This window comes from Cotesia glomerata, linkage group LG8 (assembly GCF_020080835.1).
Source record: "Cotesia glomerata isolate CgM1 linkage group LG8, MPM_Cglom_v2.3, whole genome shotgun sequence".
NCBI lineage: Eukaryota > Metazoa > Arthropoda > Insecta > Hymenoptera > Braconidae > Cotesia > Cotesia glomerata.
Window position 1 is genome coordinate 18,354,170 of NC_058165.1, and position 23,096 is coordinate 18,377,265.

At 27.3% G+C, this 23,096-nt stretch overlaps 1 protein-coding gene across 4 annotated transcripts in view; it reads right to left on the reverse strand.

Annotated features, from left to right (window-relative positions):
- The window catches only part of LOC123270369 (metabotropic glutamate receptor 2-like), a 225,013-nt gene that overhangs the window by 22,115 nt on the left and 179,802 nt on the right, over positions 1 to 23,096 (reverse strand). For all 4 annotated transcript variants that reach the window (XM_044736381.1, XM_044736384.1, XM_044736385.1 and 1 more), the window contains exons 4-5: positions 12,427 to 12,597; positions 2,481 to 2,625 (exon numbers count right to left, since the gene is read on the reverse strand). In XM_044736381.1, the coding sequence (XP_044592316.1) occupies positions 2,481 to 2,625; positions 12,427 to 12,597 (316 nt within the window). The remainder of the gene's footprint in view (positions 1 to 2,480; positions 2,626 to 12,426; positions 12,598 to 23,096) is intronic.

Here is a 23,096-nt window from a genome sequence, read left to right on the forward strand (position 1 = left end):
CGATAGCGAATGCAAGTTCGTCAAAAAGATCTTACGTGTTGATACTCTTGTCAATTTACTGGTAAAATGACAGCATTTTTATTAAATTAATTGAGTTAAGCCTTGGAACAGTGACAGAAAATGAAGTTATTAAAAATAAGGGCCTGCAATCATTTGTGACCTCGATCTTAAATTATAATCTGTCAATATATTTAACAATAAATCTTCTTTTAGCGAAAAAAAAATATTTTCCGACATTAGCAGTGTCTTAAGAGAAGTTCGAACGTAACTAATGAATCAAAATAATGTTAAAAATTTTTTTTAATTTTAGACCCCAATATTCGTCAAAATTCTTTATTTTAATTTAAAATAATTTAAACAATTTAATAATTGATGATTTTAACTTATTTAATAAAGTAAAGTAATAAAATGACTTTGGTATTTATTACTTGCCGGAATAAATAGACAGATTTGGCAATAGCGCGCTTGATTGTACCCATAACCTGAGACGTGGATGAGTGTGTGAGTTAAACATTTCTCTCTCTGTAACTATATTTCTATCCTTTTGCTTTTTCTCAGCTGTTGACGCGATGTTGTCAAATCTTTATTCGAATAAATAGCTGACGATAAACGAGTTACAAACATAAAATTTAACTTTAAATATTTCAAAAATTATATCGGTAATGTATTATTATTAAATTGTTTTTATATTTTGCAATAATCCAAGTTTTGCGTGTATAGTTTTTTATCCGTTAAAGTTGGGAGGTTAATATTGAAAAAAATAATTAAAGTCTCGACAAAACGTTTGTCCGCCATAAGAGCCCATGTATAAGGAGATAAAATATGTGATTTTTTAATTTAATATCTGAGTAACTAAACGGTGAATCTTTTTTAAATTTTGGGATTAGATAAATCACGTATTTATTTATACGTATACTTAATTTCAAAGCTCAAAGTTGGAAGTATTTTTTATTAGATTCGCTCGAACTTCCTTAAGGAAGTTCGAGCGTAACTAATGAGTCAAAGTAATGTTAAAAATTTTTTTTAATTTTAGACCCCAATATTCGTCAAAATTCTTTATTTTAATTTAAAATAATTTAAACAATTTAATAATTGATGATTTTAACTTATTTAATAAAGTAAAGTAATAAAATGACTTTGGTATTTATTACTTTCCGAATAAATAGACAGATTTGGCAATAGCGCGCTTGATTGTACCCATAACCTGAGAGGTGGATGAGTGTGTGAGTTAAACATTTCTCTCTGTAACTATATTTCTATCCTTTTGCTTTTTCTCAGCTGTTGACGCGATGTTGTCAAATCTTTATTCGAATAAATAGCTGACGATAAACGAGTTACAAACATAAAATTTAACTTTAAATATTTCAAAAATTATATCGGTAATGTATTATTATTAAATTGTTTTTATATTTTGCAATAATCCAAGTTTTGCGTGTATAGTTTTTTATCCGTTAAAGTTGGGAGGTTAATATTGAAAAAAATAATTAAAGTCTCGACAAAACGTTTGTCCGCCATAAGAGCCCATGTATAAGGAGATAAAATATGTGATTTTAAAAATTTAATATCTAAGTAACTAAACGGTGAATCTTTTTTAAATTTTGGGATTAGATAAATCACGTATTTATTTATACGTATACTTAATTTCAAAGTTCAAAGTTGGAAATTATTTTTTACATTAGATTCGCTCGAGCTTCCTTAACGAAGAGCAAGATGTTTAAATAATACATAATTGAAAGTTTCTAAAGTCACAAAGAAAGAAATAATCTAAAAGATCGTGTCATTTTCTTTTAATTTTCACGATAAAAAGCATATCCTCTCTTTATACAAAGTATGAAAGACAGGCTGATTTTTTTCCTTATAAATACTCGGTGTTTTTTTATAAGAGAACATTATTGCTAGTTGTCATTATTCACGTTTCCATCTGAAAGAGCTCGGGTGATTTTTTTATTTCTCTTAAACATTTCTGCTCTCAGACTTTCTTTCACCAACTTTTAATCACCTCTATTTCATTTTATTTCTTTTATTTCAAGGACTTTGTTTTGTTTAATTAATTTTCAATATAACGAGACTCGTTTTGCTATTGGTTATTAATAATAATTATTATTATTGAGAGACTTTTAACAGATTTTCTCTTCATCGCGTTCTGGATAAAATGATTTATCAAGTCCTCAATTTTGCAAAGAACTATTTTAGATTTATTTATAATTTACGTTTGAAACTAAACCTCTTAATATAAACGATTATTTGGGTTCTTTTGCTCCTTCTGAGCATAAAGAGTTAAGAGCATTTATTCTTTTGTTAGTCGAGGACTTGATGGCGTATTAAGTGACAAACTTTTAATTCAAAAACGGTAAAACTTTCCAGCTAAAGATTTAATGTCTATTCATGAAACTTTTAAGACCTCATTTTCAGTAATAAACAATTTATACAATTAAATGTTGAAGAATAATTGAAAAAGGTTATTATTATTATTATCTTACCTCGAGCTCGCGGCTTAGTCAACAATTTCTGCACTATATTGTCGTAAGCTATTTCTTCGGCAACTCCTGAATCTTTAACTAGTTTTTCCTTTATTGCGATGCAAATTTGGTGTTTTGCGAGAAGTTCTTCCAATTCTTCATAAGCCTAAACAAGAAATTTTTTTTTATTATAGATAAAATGAACATAAATACATTATTTGTAGTAATAAGTGCCTCAAGAGAGAAATTATTGAATTTTTGGTGGTTCAAAAATGGTTGATAGTCGCCATTTGTAAAGTTATTTATAGATTTAGTTGAAATTGAAACTCTATCACTAAAATAGCGCTGAAAATAAGTGTCTTCAGTTTCGTTAAGTTTCCTTCAAAATTATAAAAGTTGTTACACGTTAATTAAAAAAATTTATCTAAAAAATGTAGTCAATTTTTGTATATAGGATAAAGACTTTAAATATTGAACAATTTAGATAAAATTAACATAAATATTAAATAGTTTCTTGAAAGAGAAATTATCGAACTTTTGGTGGTTCAAAAATGGTTGATAGTCACCATTTGTAAAGTTATTTATCGATTTAGTTAAAATTGAAACTCTATCACCAAAATAGGGCTGAAATTAAGTGTCTTCAGTTTCATTAAGTTTCCTTCAAAATTATAAAAGTTATTGCACGTTAATTTAAAAAACTTATCTAAAAAATGAAGCGAATTTGTGTATATAGGGAAAAGACTCTAAATATTGAACAATTTAGATAAAATTAACATAAATATTAATTAGTTTCTTGAGAGAGAAATTATCGAATTTTTGGTGATTCAAAAATGGTTTATAGTCGCCATTTGTAAAGTTATTTATCGATTTAGTTGAAATTGAAACTCAATCTCTAAAATAGCGCTAAAAATAAGTGTCTTCAGTTTCATTAAGTTTCCTTCAAAATTATAAAAGTTATTGCACGTTAATTTAAAAAACTTATCTAAAAAATGAAGCGAATTTGTGTATATAGGGAAAAGACTCTAAATATTGAACAATTTAGATAAAATTAACATAAATATTAATTAGTTTCTTGAGAGAGAAATTATCGAATTTTTGGTGATTCAAAAATGGTTTATAGTCGCCATTTGTAAAGTTATTTATCGATTTAGTTGAAATTGAAACTCAATCTCTAAAATAGCGCTAAAAATAAGTGTCTTCAGTTTCATTAAGTTTCCTTCAAAATTATAAAAGTTATTGCACGTTAATTTAAAAAACTTATCTAAAAAATGAAGCGAATTTGTGTATATAGGGAAAAGACTCTAAATATTGAACAATTTAGATAAAATTAACATAAATATTAATTAGTTTCTTGAGAGAGAAATTATCGAATTTTTGGTGATTCAAAAATGGTTTATAGTCGCCATTTGTAAAGTTATTTATCGATTTAGTTGAAATTGAAACTCAATCTCTAAAATAGCGCTAAAAATAAGTGTCTTCAGTTTCATTAAGTTTCCTTCAAAATTATGAAAGTTATTACACATTCAAAGAAATTCATTAAGACTCCAAATATTGACCAGTTTAAATAAAATTAACATAAATATATTACTTGTAAAATTAATGGAAGAGTTTTTGAGCTGAAATTAGTAATATGCTTTTTTTTATAGTTTTAACATACAAACAATAATACTTTTGTTTGTAAAATACATAATAATAAACATTTAATTGTAATAATTAACAGCCGGTTGCTCCGAATATTGAACATTACTTACTAAATATTGACCGCTATGTTCCAAATACTGACCAGTATTATGCTTACTAGACTTATAAATAATTTTTATTTTCAATCTATAATAATTTCGACATTAGCTAGTCTATTCACTGACATGTTAATAATTAAAGTATTCTTGTTAGTTGTTCTGTATTCTGATACAATATTATCTTCCGTACTGATATTTAAATCAATGGTCGAATCCGTACTAATATTAGGTACGTTGGATAATTTACAACCCCAATTGTCGACCAGAGTATTATTTCAATTAACATGCCTTTTCTCACTAAAATAATTGATAATTAATCTTCGATATTAAATTGTTTTGACAAATACTTATTTATTATAAAGTATTTAATTTTACATAAATTGATCACAATGTACTTATTAAACACGGCGAGGTCAAGTTCTAATGACTAATTTTCACAACTTTCTGACATTTGTACTTAATTTTTTTTATTATAACAGCATATATTTATGTGCATGCTTTTTATTTAGAGTATAATAAAAAATAGATAATTACTGAATATAAAATTAAATTACTAGATTTTTTAAAATTTAATTGTTACGCTGCCTGGTTACTTGCTTTTTAATTATTTACATAAATTTACAAGCTTTTTAATTCAATAATTTACTACTTAAAAATTTTTTAAAAAATGTAGCTGGATTGAAAAGTTTGTAAATTAGCATAATTTAATTTGTACTCCTCAAAGTATTATTTGTAAGTTTTTTATGTTTCAAAAAATTTTATATTGAGTGTACCATCAAGCATTTTAAGCAGTGCACTAACTTGTGTATTCGCGGATAAATTTTCGAGATCGAAATCTAGTAAACTTTTAAAAGTCTAATAAATATTAATCAACTCAGTAAATTTCATGAGCGACTATAAATGTTCTCTCCAAGTGAATGTATTTGATGGACTGTCGGAAAAAGTCATAAGGCACCTTGAGATTTACTTTTTTTCTGAAATTACTGCAGCACAATTTTGCTTTAATAAATTTTCACGGTTTTTGTCGAAAGATTTCCAAAGTACTAAATGTTAAAAAAAAAATTCTCAATGCGGAATTTAATATCAAAATATATTGTACAAAAAAAGATTAAAATTGTTTGAGATATTTTTTAATTAAAATAATATTGCACTTTTTAAAAAAGAAAAATTCCATGAATTTAATTGAAGATATTAAAGTTTTAATAAATTAATTTTATCAATATGAAAAATAATAAGATATAATTAAGTTAGTTTTTTATTTTTTTCAAGATAAAAATAATTAAATGAAAGTTTATTATTAGGAAAGTTTTAGAGGAATTTTTTTAACAAATTTCATCGCGGTATCTATCTTCTCGAGTTTACACAAGTTATTTGACGAAAAAGTCCGACAGGAGAAGAACGATACAAGAGAAGGAAGAGATAAAAACATTAAAGAAAAGCATACATTTACATTTACTTATATATGAACAAAAAAATAGCAACAAGACGAAAGAAGGTTAGTTGAATCAAGGCTAAGACTTTTACCGGGCACTTATTTATTTAAATTAAAATTGCTGCGCTTTTTTGAGATACGAGTGCGCTTATGCAACCTGGATCGTTATTTACTTGTATATTTTCTTAATTCCCCTATTTTTTGTACTTAGCAAATGTTTAGCCTGGTTCCCGTAAAAACTTTATACCCACTCATGCAAGAGGTTACCTCTGAAGTTTAATTAAAAAATGTGTATTAGCATTCATGTATTTTACTTTTTGTGCTTTCTCTCAAAGAATTCGTTCAATTTAGCTCTACTTTTATTTATTTTGGATTTAATTAAATTACTAATTTATTTTTTATTTGAAAAATTTTATAAATTATCATAAATAAATCTAGTAAAATTATTTTATTCAAGTACTTATATTTTTTTTTTTTTTTAAGAAAAAAAATATTAATTTTGTAAAAAGAATAAAATTTATTATTAAAAATTTTTAAATAATTAAAATGTAGCTTTAATGTCGTAAAAAATTAACCTACTTTTCACGCGAAAGAGATATGAATTTAATGCACATAAAGTGAAAGCCGAAGAGAGAAAAAAAATTTTTTATATTAAAATAAAATTTAGACTTTTAAAATTTAGAGTGTCTGATATTGATTGTAAAAATAATAAATTCACATTAAACTTGTGTTAGCTTGAGGAGCTTACACCGACTTAAGCTTAAAGAGCTTACAATGCATTAGGCGAGCTTAATATATCTAATCGTAACCATCCGAACTTTGAATTATAAACTTTGTATTGGATCTGAGTAATGGAAATATTAAACAAAGCGGGTATCACTTTATAATAAATATTTGGTTGAATTAATGAAAAATATCAAATGTGAAAAATTAGATAATCTGCACTCTACTTGCTTAAATATTGACATTTTTAAAGATATAAGCTCATTTTGATGTTACACTGATCAAGAGCTTTCATTTGAGTACCCACATGCATTTTTCATATATTTTTCATATATACATATATATAATATATATTTTGAAGATATAAGCTCATTCCGATGTTACACTCATCAAGAGCTTTCATTTGAGTACCCACATGCATGTTTGATATATTTTTCATATATACATATATACAAAATATATAAATATATGAAAAATTGATGTGGGTACTCAAATGAAAGGTCTTGATGAGTGTAATCTCGGGGTGAGCTTATATCTTTAAAAATGTCAATATTTCACAAGATACAAGGTCATTTTTTAATTAATGAAAATTAAATTAACATATTTTTAATAATTTTAAAACATTTTTAACAAATAAATATTGGCAAAAAAAAATAAAATGCAATATTTTAAAAATAATTTTTTCTTTTTTTATTTGATAACATTAAATTTTGATATATTTTTCATATATATAATATATATTTTAAAGATATAAGCTCATCTCGATGTTACACTCATCAAGAGCTTTCATTTGAGTACCCACAAGCATTTTTGATATATTTTTCATATATACATACATGTAATATATATATAAATATATAAAATATATGAAAAATTGATGTAGGTATTCAAATTAAAGGTCTCGATGAGTGTAATCTCGGGGTGAGCTTATATCTTTAAAAATGTCAATATTTCACAAAATACAAGGTCATTTCTTAATAATGTTTTTTATCTAATTAGATTCGCGGCATTAAATTATAAATTGGTATTTTGCGTAATAAATATTTCTATTATCATCACAAAAAAATGTCTGTATAGATTGATTAAATAAAGAAAATACCTTCGGGAAAGCTCGTGTTAGGCTTATTGAGTTAAAAAAAGTATTTGATTAAGAAGGTACATAAAGCATGTCTGCGAGTAGTATAACTGGGGTGTGAATAATGCGAATGACATACGTGAGATAAATAAGATTAGTGTTGTGTTGTAAATTTGATTAGAAAAGGTAACTCTTGTTCTGCGGAGAAAATGCTCGAGCTTTCCATCAGCGGCAAAATTTATATGAATGTGCCCTATATATATAAGGGTGGCGCAAAAAAACCGACTATTTTTTTTTTTGAGTCTCGAGTGAAAAAATGTTAGTTTTTGATGTTTTAAGAGCCCTCACCAAAGGACAGCTCAAAAAAAAATTTGTAAGAGGTCACTCCAAATTTTTCAAAATTTCAAAAATCGTCAAAAATCGAATTTTTTTTTTTTAATTTTTTTTCTCGTTACGGTATAAATTTATAGACTAAAAAAAAATAAGTTTCTGAAAATTTCGGTTCAAAATTTGAATTTTGAAAGGTCGCTCATAATTTTTTTCAATTTATTAGTGCATTAGTTTAGATTTTTTCGAGCGACCTTTTACTATTCAAATTAAAATTCCATGCATTTTTTTTTTTTATTTAGTACAATAATCGATAAAAATACATCTTGAGATGAACTAAAAATCAAGCACAACATAGAAAATATAATTTTTTTTTAATTTAATAATTTTATTTAATCAACTGCCAGGCGTGGGTTCGAATCCCAAGCTGGTCTTAGAAACCAGCTTGGTTGAGATTTGATCTTGCCGCGTAGGTTAAGATTTTTTCAAACCAAAAAGACCCCAAGGTACCACTCCCAATACTTAAAGTCGGCGATATGATTAATTAAAGAAAAAAAAAAATTAGACAAACGGTTGACCCTGAAGGCCATCCCTGCAACTTTCCGCCACTTACATACCTAGGCGCTTAAAATTGCACTAATAATTGCTCTTTGAGCTCAAAAAAACAACTTATGTCTTATTTTGAGCTCTCCAAGCTCAAAGAGATAGTCTTTCTATACTTTTGACATAGAATTTAATTTCACATAACTTCACACTAATAGATTTGTTTATAGTTAAAAAGATTTGTTAATATTTAACAAATCATTTATTAGAAGCCATTTGTTAGGCCTTAACAAATATTTCTTAGTATTTAAAAAGATTTATTAATACTTAATAAATGAATATCAGATTTATTGAATACAAACAAATCATTTTGAATACTAAGAAATATTTATTTAACATTAAAAAATGGTCTCTAATAAATGATTTGTTAGCTATTAACAAATATTATTTAACACAAATAAATCCTTCTATCAGTGCAGTCAATTCGTTCAAGAGATATCATAAACGAAAGAAAACCGAAAAGTGTTTTCTGCACATAACTTCACATAATTTCACATAATTTCACATAATTTCAGTCGATTCGTTCAAGAGAAATCATGAACGAAAGAAAACCGAAAAGTGTTTCCTGCACATAATTTCACATAATTTCAGCCAGTTCGTTTAAGAGATATCATGAACGAAAGAAAACCGAAAAGTGTATTCTGCACATAACCACATAATTTCACATAATTTCACATAATTTCACATAATTTCAGTCGATTCATTCAAGAGATAACTTCACATAATTTCACATAATTTCAATCAATTCGTTCAAGTGTTTTTTCCACATAACTTCACATAACTTTACATAATTTTGCATAAGTTCTCATAACATTTCTTTTCGGATCGTTTTTGATGAGATAGTATAATTTTTAGACTTTTGAGCTCGAAGAAGCATAGAAAAGCTATCTCTCCAAGCTCGGAGAGCTCAAAATAATACATAAATCGATCCAAAAAAAATTAGGAAAACAGTTGACCCTGAAGGCCATCCCTGCAACTTCCCGCTAATTTCATACTTAGGCGCTTAAAATTGCAGCAATGACGTTTTTGAGCTCTTCGAGCTCAAAAATACAATTTATGGGTTATTTTGAGCTCTCCGAGCTCAAAGAGATTGCTTTCCTATCCTTAAAAGCTCTTCGAGCTCAAAAGTCTGATAGAGATTTGATAAGACACTATTTTTTGAATTTTTAAACCACAATAACTTTTGAATGAATAAACCGATTTTTACGCGGTTAGAAGCATTCGACGCAGTTTTTCAAGCCTCACAAAGAATCTCAAATTTTGAATTGATCGCCCTAGGAATTTTGCATTTATTCAGAAAACACACGTTTCTCGGTTTTCTTTCGTTCACGATATCTCTCGAATGAATCAACCGATTTTGACCGGTCTGGTGGCGATCGACGTGGTTTTTTGAGGTTAAGAGCTGATCAGTTTTTGGAATTGAACTATTAAGCCGTTTAAAAGTTATTCCAAAAAAACCACATTTGAAAAAATTTTTTTTTTTTCAGTTTTTTGAAGATTTCTCAAAATCTATTGATCTGGATCGGTCCAAATAGTTTTCAAAATCTAAGTTTGGTCAAGCCCTTTCGAATGGCACCAACCGCGATGAAATCGGTCAAGCCGTTCAAAAGTTATAAGCGGTTCACATACTTTCACACACACACACACACACACACACACACACACACACACACACACACATACAGACACCGTGACAACCTCGCGGGGATAGTCAGGGAAGCTTCCTGTGACCTTCAAACGTCGAGATCTGATGAAAACTTGATTTTTGCAAAACGGGGTGAAAACAATAACTTCCCGATTTTCGCCGCGGGAAGTTAAAAAAATTATGAGCGACCTTTCAAAATTTAAATTTTGAACTGAAATTTTTAGAAACTTTTTTTTTAGTCTACAAAATTATACCGTAACGAGAAACAAAATAAAAAAAAATTCGATTTTTGACGATTTTTGAAATTTTAAAAAATTTGGAGTGACCTCTTAAAAATTTTTTTTGAGCTGTCCTTTGGTGAGGGCTCTTAAAACATCAAAAACTAACATTTTTTCACTCGAGACTTAAAAAAAAAAAATAGTCGGTTTTTTTGCGCCACCCTAATATATATATATAATAAATATATATGTGTGTTTTATGAGCTAGGTTAACTACTCTATTCTGTTTCGCAGTTAGTTGAGCGTCCAAGGTGCGCGTAGTTTTAGAGCGTTAAATATTCACTGGATTATAATGGAACTCTTGGCAGTTGTTGGTGTTGGTTCTCGTAAAATACATAGATAATAGGGTGCAAATGCAAGAGAAAAGGAACAAACTGATCTGGGATCTCGGATGGCCTCTACTCTGGGTTGCTCCAAAGTCTGCCAAAAGTGAGAATCAAGACTTGGTCGGATTAAAATCATTTGCATTTCAGTAGTTTAACATCTGTACTCGCTTACATAGTTTAAATATCGCTTCATCCGAGGGTTTACTAGCTCCAAAAGTAACATTTTATCTTGTATGTTAATTACTGGCATTTAGCGAGCTTTTTATTCTTGATTACACAAAATTTTTTTAATAAATTTAATTTTAACTTTTGAATATTTAATCCAACAGATTCCTTTGATTATAATTTATTCCTTTAGTTTATTTAGGTCGACCGCAACACTCGTGATTAATTGTTATTTTATTACTCACTCGTCGGCTTTTTCTTCCATCTATTTATATTTAGATTAACTGGGGAAAAAAAGCTCGTTATATAAAAGGAAAGTTAATTATGATTGCTTTTATCTTAAGACGTGGAGGGTGACTGGCGAAATTTTTTATCTTAAATTTACTAAAGCTACGGCAAGAGCTTGTCTAGTTATATAACCAAGGAGACTTTTAGATTTTCTGCGCAATCATTTTAGAAATTTATTATTATTATCGTGTGAACTATTGACATTTTTAAAGAAATAAGCTCATCTCGATGTTACACTCATCAAGAGCTTTCATTTGAGTACCCACATCAATTTTTTCATTTTATTTCATATATTTATATATATGTATATATGAAAAATATATCAAAATGCATGTAGGTATTCAAATGAAAGCTCTCGATGAGTGTAACCTCAAGATGTGCTTATATCTTTAAAATATGTATTATATATATGTATATATGAAAAATATATCAAAATTTAATATGTTATTTAATTAAAAAAAAAAAATTATTTAAAAAATTTAATATTTAAAATTTTTTTTGCCATCTATTTGTTGTAAAATTTTAAAGAATTATTAACTATTTTCTTAATTAATTTTCACTTATTAAGAAATGACCTTGTATCTTGTAAACTACTGACATTTTTAAAGATATAAGCTCACCCCGGCATTACATTCATCGAGACCTTTCATTTGAGTACCCACATTAATTTTTCATATACTTGATATATTTATATATATTATAAATATGTATATATGAAAAATATATCAAAAATGCATGTGGGTATTCAAATGAAAGCTCTTGATGAGCGTAACATCAAGATGAGCTTATATCTTCAAAATATATATTGTACATATGTATATATGACAAATATATCAAAAATGTATGTGGGTACTCAAATGAAAGTTTTGATAAGTTTAATCTCAGGATGAGCTTATATTTTCAGAAAAGTTAATTTTAATAAAGTATAGTGTATTATTATTATTTAATAAAAACTTTGAATAAAAATCAACAGTGAATATTATTATTCAGAGAACTTTAAATGAGTTAATTGTTTATAATTATTATCAGTTATCAATATCAAAGTCAACAACATAACATAAACATTAAAATATCAGATGTTAATAATTGTTACTCTGTCAATACCTGGCATTTTCGCTCGACTGAAGTTTATTATTAGTCATACAGAGTAAATACCGAGTTGAAATGTTAATTATTGGCCTCGAATTACTAAAAAATCGTTAAACGTACGCTGATATTTACGGAAGCGTATTTGTATTGGTAATGAGTTAATTTATAATCAAAGTATTATTTGAGCTGGCAATCGAATTAAAATGGAATAATTTATTTTATTTAAACTGAAACTAAAAAATTAAATTTTATCGCAACTAACAATATGTTTGCTTACCTTAATTCCATAATTGCTCTCCTCGTAAACGATCGAAACGTAACTCCAGCCCATTTTTCTGATAATATCAACCATGGCCTTGACCTGATAGTGATCGCTGGGTATCGTTCTTGTGAAATACTCGAATCGTTGTTTGTTTGACAGCTCGGGGCTCGTTGAAAAAAAAGATACCTGCAATCATAAAAATCAGGCTCGTTATTTACATTTTGCTTCATACTTCCGGTTAATAAAATTTATAAATATTTTTTCCATCGCTGTCGTTATCGTAAATATTAATTTATGTTTTACACCACCTGGGTTGTTTCCGAGCGAGCCAATAACAGGTCAGTAAATACAGTAAATATGTCCAGTAAAAGGGGAATAATTTTTATTGAACAATATTTTTATTTATTTGTGCTTTTTTCCGGATAAAAATTCAATAAGCTTACATAAATTTGAACAATTGGTTGTTTAGAAGTAAAATAGTTGTGGAAGCGGTCAACAGGTGGCGCATGGTAGTTAAAAATTTCCGCTTGTAGACTGTTAAAAATTAAGTATTTATAAAAAGATCTATTAACCTAGCGGGAATGTAATATAATAATTAAAACTAGGCATTTTGCAGTCACTTTGTGACTGTCGTAGTGAATTATAAATAAATAAAATTTTACTTTATTAAATTATTAATTTTTATAAATTGCACTGTAATTTTTTAACTATTGATGTTTTTAAAGATATAAGCTCATTTTGTTGTTACAGTCATCAAGCTTTCATTTGAGTACCCACATGAATTTTTCATATATTTATATATATTATATATATGTATATGTGAAAAATATATCAAAAATGCATGTGGGTACTCAAATGAAAGGTCTTGATGAGTGTAACATCAAGAAGAGCTCATATCTTTAAAAACGTCAATTATATCCATTTAAATATAAAAAATATATCAAAATTCTTAAATATTGGCGTTTTTCATGATATAAGCTCATTTTGATGTTACACTCATTAAGAGCTTTCATTTGAGTACCCACATGCATTTTTGATATATTTTTCATATATACATATATATATAAAATATGTTAATATATAAAATATATGAAAAATTGATGTGGGTATTCAAATGAAAGGTCTCGATGAGTGTAATATCAAAATGAGCTTATATCTTTAAAAATGTCAATAGTTTTCGAAATACAAGGTCATTTTTAATTATGTATGTAAATAAAAATCTCCTGTCGATCTACGGGCCGTGAAAATTTATTAGCGGTCGAGAAACTTTTAATTTATCGACGCGTGAATAATAAACAAAATTTTATCTCAAAACTGTAAAGTAATATTTCACCTTCAATAAGCTCATAAATATTTATCTGATAAACTGAAAACCAGAGTTGTTAATAAATATCTCGAGGCTTGGGCCATTAATAATAATAACAACGATTATTTATTTTTCTTTGAAAAGTCCGCGGTAGATATATATCCTCGCGAAAAATGTGAATATTTCCATCATCGCTTAATGAAATATACACTCGGCAATGTGCCGTTGACGTATGGTAATATCAGATGAAAAAATAACTTGAATTTATTATTGTCAGGTAAAAAAGCGTCGAGCATTAATTTAATTTAGAAATCGCCGTGAACAGATGCGCTAGTAAAAAGTATGTCGAATAAAAGTGCAAATCGGTCTTACTGCACCAAGTGTCATGTTTGCTGACAATAAGAAAATAAGTCAAGCATCTTTGAATTACGTATGCACGTCAAGAAGAAGGAAGGATCAATATTTGCAGTAAGAAACGTGACAAACATCTCGCTCATAATATTATACATATTATTATCTACATTATCCTCAAGCATATCATTATAATTATGTAATAGATGTTATCTTGACGGTACAACACTAAGTCAAGACCTAAATCTCATGCTTGGGTACCCTTGTCTTGGATAGTGTTTCAAGTTTACGATATTGTCTAAACTCGCCAGCTGCTTTTATCATTAACTGTATTCCTTGCCTGACATTGTGTTTCAAAATTAATTAATATACACTCTTGCAAAAATTTTATTTTTTAATTAAATTACACTTTTGTCAATTTTTAAGTTTGGTTATATCTCTAGGTACATAATTAAAAAATGACCTTGTATCTGGTGAACTATTGACATTTTTAAAGATATAAGCTCATCTTGATGTTACACTCATCGAGACCTTTCATTTGAGTACCCACATCAATTTTTTATATATTTTATATATTTATATATATATATATATATATATATGTATATATGAAAAATATATAAAAAATACATGTGGGTACTCAAATGAAAGCTCTTGATGAGTGCAATATCAAGATGAGCTTATATCTTTAAGAACGCCAATAATTAAGAAATGACCTTGTTTCTTGTAAATTATTGACATTTTTGAAGATATAAGCTCATCCTGATGTTACACTCATCGAGACCTTTCATTTGAGTACCCACATAAATTTTTCATATATTTTATATATTTATATATATGCTTTTCATATATATTTATATATGAAATATTTATGTATAAAATATATGTGAAATATATAAATATATCTATGAAATATATATTTATATATTTATATATGAAATATATATATTTAAATATTCATATATATTTATATATATGAATATATGAAAAATATATAAAAAATGCATGTGGGTACTCAAATGAAAGCTCTTGATGAGTGTAACATCGGAATGAGCTTATATCGTTAAAAACATCATTAGTTAACAAAATACATTATCATTCGTTAATTATTAACATTTTTATAAATATAATTCCATTATGATTTTATACTCATCGAGACCTTTCATTTGAGTACCCACATGAATTTTTTCATATATCTTATATTTATATTTATAAAATATATGAAAAGTGCATGTGGTCGGTCAAAATCAACAACAATTTATAAATAAAAAATCTATTAAATAAACATTTTCTCGTGGTCTGAATTGTGAATCTAAACCATTCTGGATCCACCGGAAGACACACAAAAAATTTCATTAAAATCGGTCCAGCCGTTCAGGAGGAGTTCAGTGACAAACACACGCACAGAAGAAATATATATATGTATACATAAAGATTAATTTTGAGATTTTTTTTGTCGAACGAAAATTCATCCTTATTTTATTTATTTTAAAAACTCCGAACGCGGATGTTTTTCGGAGTGAAATTCGAAATCACTCTGAAATCACTCCGCAAATAAAAACTCCGGATTCACTCCCTACGCGGAGTGATTAATTACTTCACTCCGGAACTCCGAGTGATGGGAGTGAAATTCACTCCGGATTTTTTACAGCGTAAGGGTCAACCGTTTTCCTAATTTTTTAGATTAATTTCAAGTTTAAAAATGGATAATTTACGTTCAAAGTCAATCTTTCACTTAATTCACTGTCTGTGGTTGCCGTAAACACATGTATCAGAGTGAAATACGAACACGCGGTGAAGTTGGAGCACGTTACGCGGTTACGGCATTCAGTGGATCGTTTGGTTGAGCAGGGACGTGGAAAGACGGTAATTTAACGAGGACTATTTCCAAGAGGACAAGAACGATTGCGATAGTCTTTGGAGTATAGAAACACTCTGTACGTGTGATATTAGTTTCTCGGGCGCAGTTGGTTCCTTTTTCATTCAGTGTAACCTTATTTGATGCGGCCGCGGAAACGGATTGGCAATTTAACTTAGGTTTTAGGACATAACACGGAAGACGTTGAAAAGGGCCGAGTGTTTTATTTCAAATTTACGATACGACTCTCGAGTTTGTCCTTACGAATACTCAACAGCTGCTGGGGATATTATATTGATATTGTCACGATATTTTATTTTCATCCCTGCACTGTAAACGTAAATTAATATTTATGAATATTCCGCCGAGATTTTACACAAATAGACTAAATTTATGGCCCGTGATAGTTCCGGGATTTTATTTAGAAAGCACCGACTTTTTGCTGAGCTTGGTGAGAGTTTTGAGTGCTAATATACTGTAAATTATAATGCACAAGATAAAAATGCACTTGCTTCAATGTTATACGCAAGTAAATGGCCCGAGCTTTTTTAAATTACAAAAAATATGAAGCGCTTCAAAAAAAAAACCGCGGTGAAATGAGATACTAGCTCGTAAGTGTTCCAGACAGAATGACACAGTTTAGGACAAGAAAAAATAGCTTTGGTGAAAATTTTACGAGGCCAGAGGTGATCAATTTGTTCCTTTCTTTCTCAGGCGTGGATGAACATGAGAGAAAAAATTTTGTGGGATGTTTCAATTATACTTTCAAGTGCTAGAGAGTGAAAAAATTTATTTTATTTTATTTAAATAAATAGAATTTCGCTTTATTCAATAATGACTTTTGTTTAATTGCACTGTATTTTCTTAAATATTGACATTTTTAAAGATATAAGCTCATCTTGATGTTACACTCATCAAGAGCTTTTATTTGAGTACCCACATGCATTTTTGATATATTTTTCATATATATATATATATATATATATATATATACATATATATACATATATATATATATATATATATATATATATATATATATATATATATATATGAAATATATGAAAAATTGATGTGGGTCTTCAAATGAAAGGTCTTCATAAGTATAATATCAAGATTAGCTTATATCTTAAAAAATGTCAAGAGTTCACAAAATACAAGGTCATTTCTAAATTATTAACATTTATAAAGATTTAAGCTTATCTTGATGTTATACTCATCAAGAGCTTTCATTTGAGTACCCATACGCATTTTTGATATATTTTTCATATATACATATATATAATATATATAAATATATAAAATATATGAAAAATTGATGTGGGTATTCAAATGAAAGGTCTTGATGAGTGTAATGTCGGGGTAAGTTTATATCTTAAAAAATGTCAATATTTCTCAAGATACAAGGTCATTTCCTTATTATTGACATTTTTAAAGATATAAACTCATCTTGAGGTTACACTCATCAAGAGCTTTCATTTGAGTACCCATACGCATTTTTGATATATTTTTCATATATACATATATATAATATATATAAATATATAAAATATATGAAAAATTGATGTGGGTACTCAAATGGAAGGCCTCGATGAGTATAATATCAAGATGAGTTTATATCTTAAAAAATGTCAATATTTCTCAAGATACAAGGTCATTTCCTTATTATTGACATTTTTAAAGATATAAACTCATCTTGAGGTTACACTCATCAAGAGCTTTCATTTGAATACCCACATGCATTTTTGATATATTTTTCATATATACATATACCTAATATATATAAATATATGAAAAATTGATGTGGGTACTCAACTGAAAGCTCTTGACGAGTGTAACATTGCGATGAGTTTATATTTTAAAAAATGTCAATATTTAACAAGATACAAGGTGATTTTTTAATTAATGAAAATTCAGTATATATTTAATAATTTGAAAAATTTATAACTAATAAATAGTGGCAAAAAAACAATTTTCCGAAAATGCAATTTTTTTTTTTTAATTTAATAATATTAAATAATTTTTCGGAGGATCATGACATTAAATTTTTAAAAGCGTGGGTGGGCTTCCTATAAAAAATTGACAGCTTAACTAAAAATAAAAATAAAAAAATTGTTTTTACTTGAACATCGAATGTAACTCGGCGGAAATGAATAAAACAAAGGATTAGTTTCGTAAAAAGGACATTCGAGCGCAAATATAAATAAATAGAAGTGACTGTCAAATGAGAACACAAACTTGGTATTAAAAAAAGTGAGGGGCTGGTTGTTAATTGAAGTAGTGATGTGATGCAGATAAATGCCGAGTGTACCTCCAGTCTCCAGCGCAATTACATTGCAAGCCAGCAGCGAGTACAGGGGTTATTATCTAGTTTGATATGTTTCTCACGGATGCTTTGTGCGTTCTATTCGTCCGACGACATGAACAGTCCTGGCAGTAACATCAGTATCAGCCTACGCTTGTTAATTTATACACCATGTCATGTACACAACTATATACAATATCGGGCCTTCTGAACAATTGATCCTGCTGGACGTATATATTGCTAATAGACAAACATATACTCTCAATCGATTTAGTGGTCGCCCAAAATAACCTCCTGTAATTATATACTCAAATTAGTATCAGTGTACGTTGAGGCTATCTATGTCAATTCGAGATAAACATCCGATATTGTGATATTGCATTACATGGTTAACCTTCGCGATTTTGGTCCTCTACAAATCTAATTATTTGATAAATACACTGACCAGTGGCGTTTTCGTTCTAGTTTATGTCAAATAGATAACTTTCATTGAAAAATTACCTTGTATCTTGTAAACTATTGACATTTTTCAAGATATAAGCTCATCCTGATGTTACATTAATCGAGACCTTTCATTTGAGTATCCACATCAATTTTTCATATATTTTATATATTTATATACATTATATATATGTATATATGAAAAAATATATCAAAAAGCATGTGGGTACTCAAATGAAAGCTCTTGATCAGTATAACATTAAAATGAGCTTATATCTTTAAAAATGTCAATATTCAAGAAATGACTTTGTATCGTGTGAACTATTGACATTTTTCAAGACATGAGCTCATCCTGATGTTACATTAATCGAGACCTTTCATTTGAGTAATCACATCAATTTTTCATATATTTATATATTATATATTTCTTTTATATATTATATATTATATATTATATATTTCATATATTTATATTTATATTATATATATGTATACATGAAAAAATATATCAAAAATGCATGTGGGTACTCAAATGAATGCTCTTTATGAGTATAACATCAAAATGAGCTTATATCTTTAAAAATGTCAATATTTAAGAAATGACTTTGTATTTTGTTAACTCTTGACATTTTTCAAGATATAAGCTCATATTAACATTAAATGCATCGAGACCTTTCATTTGAGTACCCATATCAATTTTTCATATATTTTATCTATTTATATATATATGTATGTATATAAAATATATATTAAAATTGCATGTGGGTACTCAAATGAAAGCTCTTGATGAGTATAACATCAAAATAAGCTTATATCTTTAAAAATGTCAATATTTAAGAAATGACTTTGTATTTTGTTAACTCTTGACATTTTTCAAGATATAAGCTCATATTAACATTACATGCATCGAGACCTTTCATTTGAGTACCCACATCAATTTTTCATATATTTTATATATATATATATATATATATATATATATATATATATATATATATATATATATATATATGTATGTATATAAAATATATATTAAAATTGCATGTGGGTACTCAAATGAAAGCTCTTGATGAGTATAACATCAAAATGAGCTTATATCTTTAAAAATGTCAATAATTAAGAAATGCCCCTTTAACTTATTAACTGTTGACATTTTTAAAGATATAAGCTCATCTTGATGTTACACTCATCGAGACCTTTCATTTGAGTACCCACATCAATTTTTCATATATTTTATATATTTATATGCATTATATATATATATATATATATATACAAAAAATGCATGTGGGTACTCAAATGAAAGCTCTTGATGAGTGTAACATCAAAATGAGCTTATATCTTTAAAATATATATTATATATATGTATGTATGACAAATATATAAAAAATGCATGTGGGTACTCAAATGAAAGCTCTTGATGAGTGTAACATTAAAATGAGCTTATATATTTAAAAACTACAATGCTTCAGAAAGTACAGTGCAATTTAACAAGAATCATTATTTAATAAAGTAAAATTTTATTTACTTATAATACACAAGTCACGGCAGTCACATAGTGACTGCAAGGTTGTTAGTTACCATTATTATAATTCAAAGTCACTTGTCCTTTAAAAAGTAAGTAGTTAAGATCAACCATATAGTCCGACAATGTACTCTACTTACCAAAATTCTAATCTTGTTTCATTTATGGAATGCAATAAAATATATCATTATTTTTAACCAATTAAATCTAATCTGAAAGTAAAATAAAATAATATTTAAAAAAAATTAACGCCTTGTTAATTTAAAAAAAAAAGTTTAATGAATTTTCAAAGGACTAAAATTTAAATTTATCATTATTAAAATCGAAAAAATAAATACCGAACAAAAATTATGAATTTAAAAGTATATTTTTCCATTTTATCAACTACTTTTAACATAAATGTTTCCCCTTTGTGTTATCTTTGTTATCTCCATTAGATCGCGAACCTCGAACGAATCCTCTTTTTACCGACTCGCGTTTTGCATAGAAATGCGTGTGGATGTAATGTATAGCATTAAAAGGAATTACTTTTCAGCAGTAAGAGTAGAGACATCCAATGAGAGAAAAACTCTAATGTGTATACATTTTCGTCGCTATTGCTACATTACTTGTTTTCTCAGACGCTCTGGATAGTAATAATAATAATAATAAATCCTTTGAATTTTTATAAATTATTGAGATTTCCATTTATTTTTATCCTCATTTTACTTTCTATTATTTCCAACAACAATTCCGGATTACAAATTAACAAAAAAAAAATATTTTTTTAAATTTCATTTTTGGTGCAATTAAACTCATTTTTTCTTAAAAATCTCTGCTAACAATAGAGTCTGTGTACAGCTAACATTTTAATGAGCCTTTCATTCGAGACAATGATAAATATAACAATGAAGGGAGATTAATTATTGAGACGTTATTAAATTTATGTTTAAAATATAATTGCTAAGAAAATAAATATAATTTTTATTAAAGGAATATTGTGGTCTAGAAGTTTGAATTTAAGGTAATTTTTGAAGGCAATATTTTTACTAATTTTTCTATAAGTTAATTAATATTTCAAGAATACAGAAAAAAAATTCAAAATTCAAAAAGTTAGCTAATAAAAGGGGTTTATAAAAATTGGCACGCGACCATACCCACGATTACAACCCTTAACCGGGAAAAAAAAGATTATTAATTTAGAGTAATGTTATACTAAAAAAAAATTGAAAAAAAATTTTTTTTCACAAAAAAACTGCCTGAATTAATTTTTGTACCACTTTTTTTGAGTTTCCGAATTTTTTAAAAATAGTAAATATTCAAATTTGGAGGTGAGGATAGTTGAGGCGATAGAGAAGTCTATAGAGAAGACTTACACCAAATTTCAAGTAATTCGGTTCAGTAGAACTTGAGAAATCGTGGGTTGAGTTTTAAACAAGACAGGTTCAAGAAAAACGCGTTTAAAGTTTCTTGTAAAAATTCTCGCAGTCTAGTTCCGGCCGGGCCGGTTTGGATGCCGCGTCAGCAAATCAGCCATTTCTCCGAAAATAATTTGAATTTTCTAAATTACAGATTGTGTTATTATTTATTTAATTAGTTATTTTTCTTTAGAAAATATTTTTTTAAAATTGAAAATTGATTAATAATTTTTTCTAGAAGGATAAAATTGATGATTTTTATGGAAAAATTAATTATTCAAAAAATAATAACAATGTTAGTGATAAAATATTTATTTTCACCAAAATTGCTCTCAAAATTTATGTTAATAATTTTTTGAACAATTTTAAATTAATAAAAAATTAAAAAAAATTTAGAATTAGAAAAATTATAAAAATTACATCAATTACTGAGCTAAAAATTGCGTCAGCAAATCAGCAATTTCTCCGAAAATAATTTGAATTTTCTAAATTACAGATTGTGTTTTTATTTATTTAATTAGTTAATTTTGTATTAGAAAATATTTTTTTAAAATTGAAAATTGATTAATAATTTTTTCTAGAAGGATAAAATTGATAATTTTTATGGAAAAATTAATTATTTTAAAAATAATAACAATGTTAGTGATAAAATATTTATTTTCACCAAAATTGCTCTCAAAATTTATGTTAATAATTTTTAGAACATTTTTAAATTAATAAAAAATTTTTTATTAATATAAAAAAAATTTTAATTATAAAAATTACATTTTTACTCTAAAAATATGAAAAAAATTAATTTTATCAAATTTTTAGACCAGAATACTTCTTTAAAAAATATCGCGTTTCAGATGCCATAAGGGCATATACCGGCAAAAGGTACTGGTGAAAAGCCATAAGGGCATATAAAAAATTTTTTTTTGGGAATCAACTCATTTTTGTCTGAAACATGCAGAAATGCAAAAAAAAAATTTTCGCCTAACTAAAAATTTTTTTGGACTTAGAAAAAAAAACCAGAATTTTTATTATACGCCTTTATGGCATCCGAGGTGGGTCCCGGGAGCCATAGGAGCGTATAAAAAAATTTTTTTTCGGTAATCGATGTATTTTCGTCCGAAATGTGCAGAAATGCAAAAAAAAATTTTATACGCCCTTATGGCACCTGTAACGCGATATGAGCTTAACATTAACCCTTATTTTCTCATCACTGGTGTTATTATAATTATTATCAACTGCAATTGTCTGAAAAAAATTTTAACGATAACTGCTGAGAAAAAAAAAGCATTTAATTTAACCCGGCGGTGCGATATAAGCTTACGCACAATTTTATGTATATTTGTATTTTTATTTTCTTCCGTGACTCTCATCAACATTCATATATGTGTATTCACCCATTATTTTATACAGTCGCCCAAAGAATTTTACAGAGCTACGAAAATTGCCAGCTTAAGATAAGCCACCATTGTAAATTTATTACTCGAACTCTTGCTCTTTTTCCTCCGCTT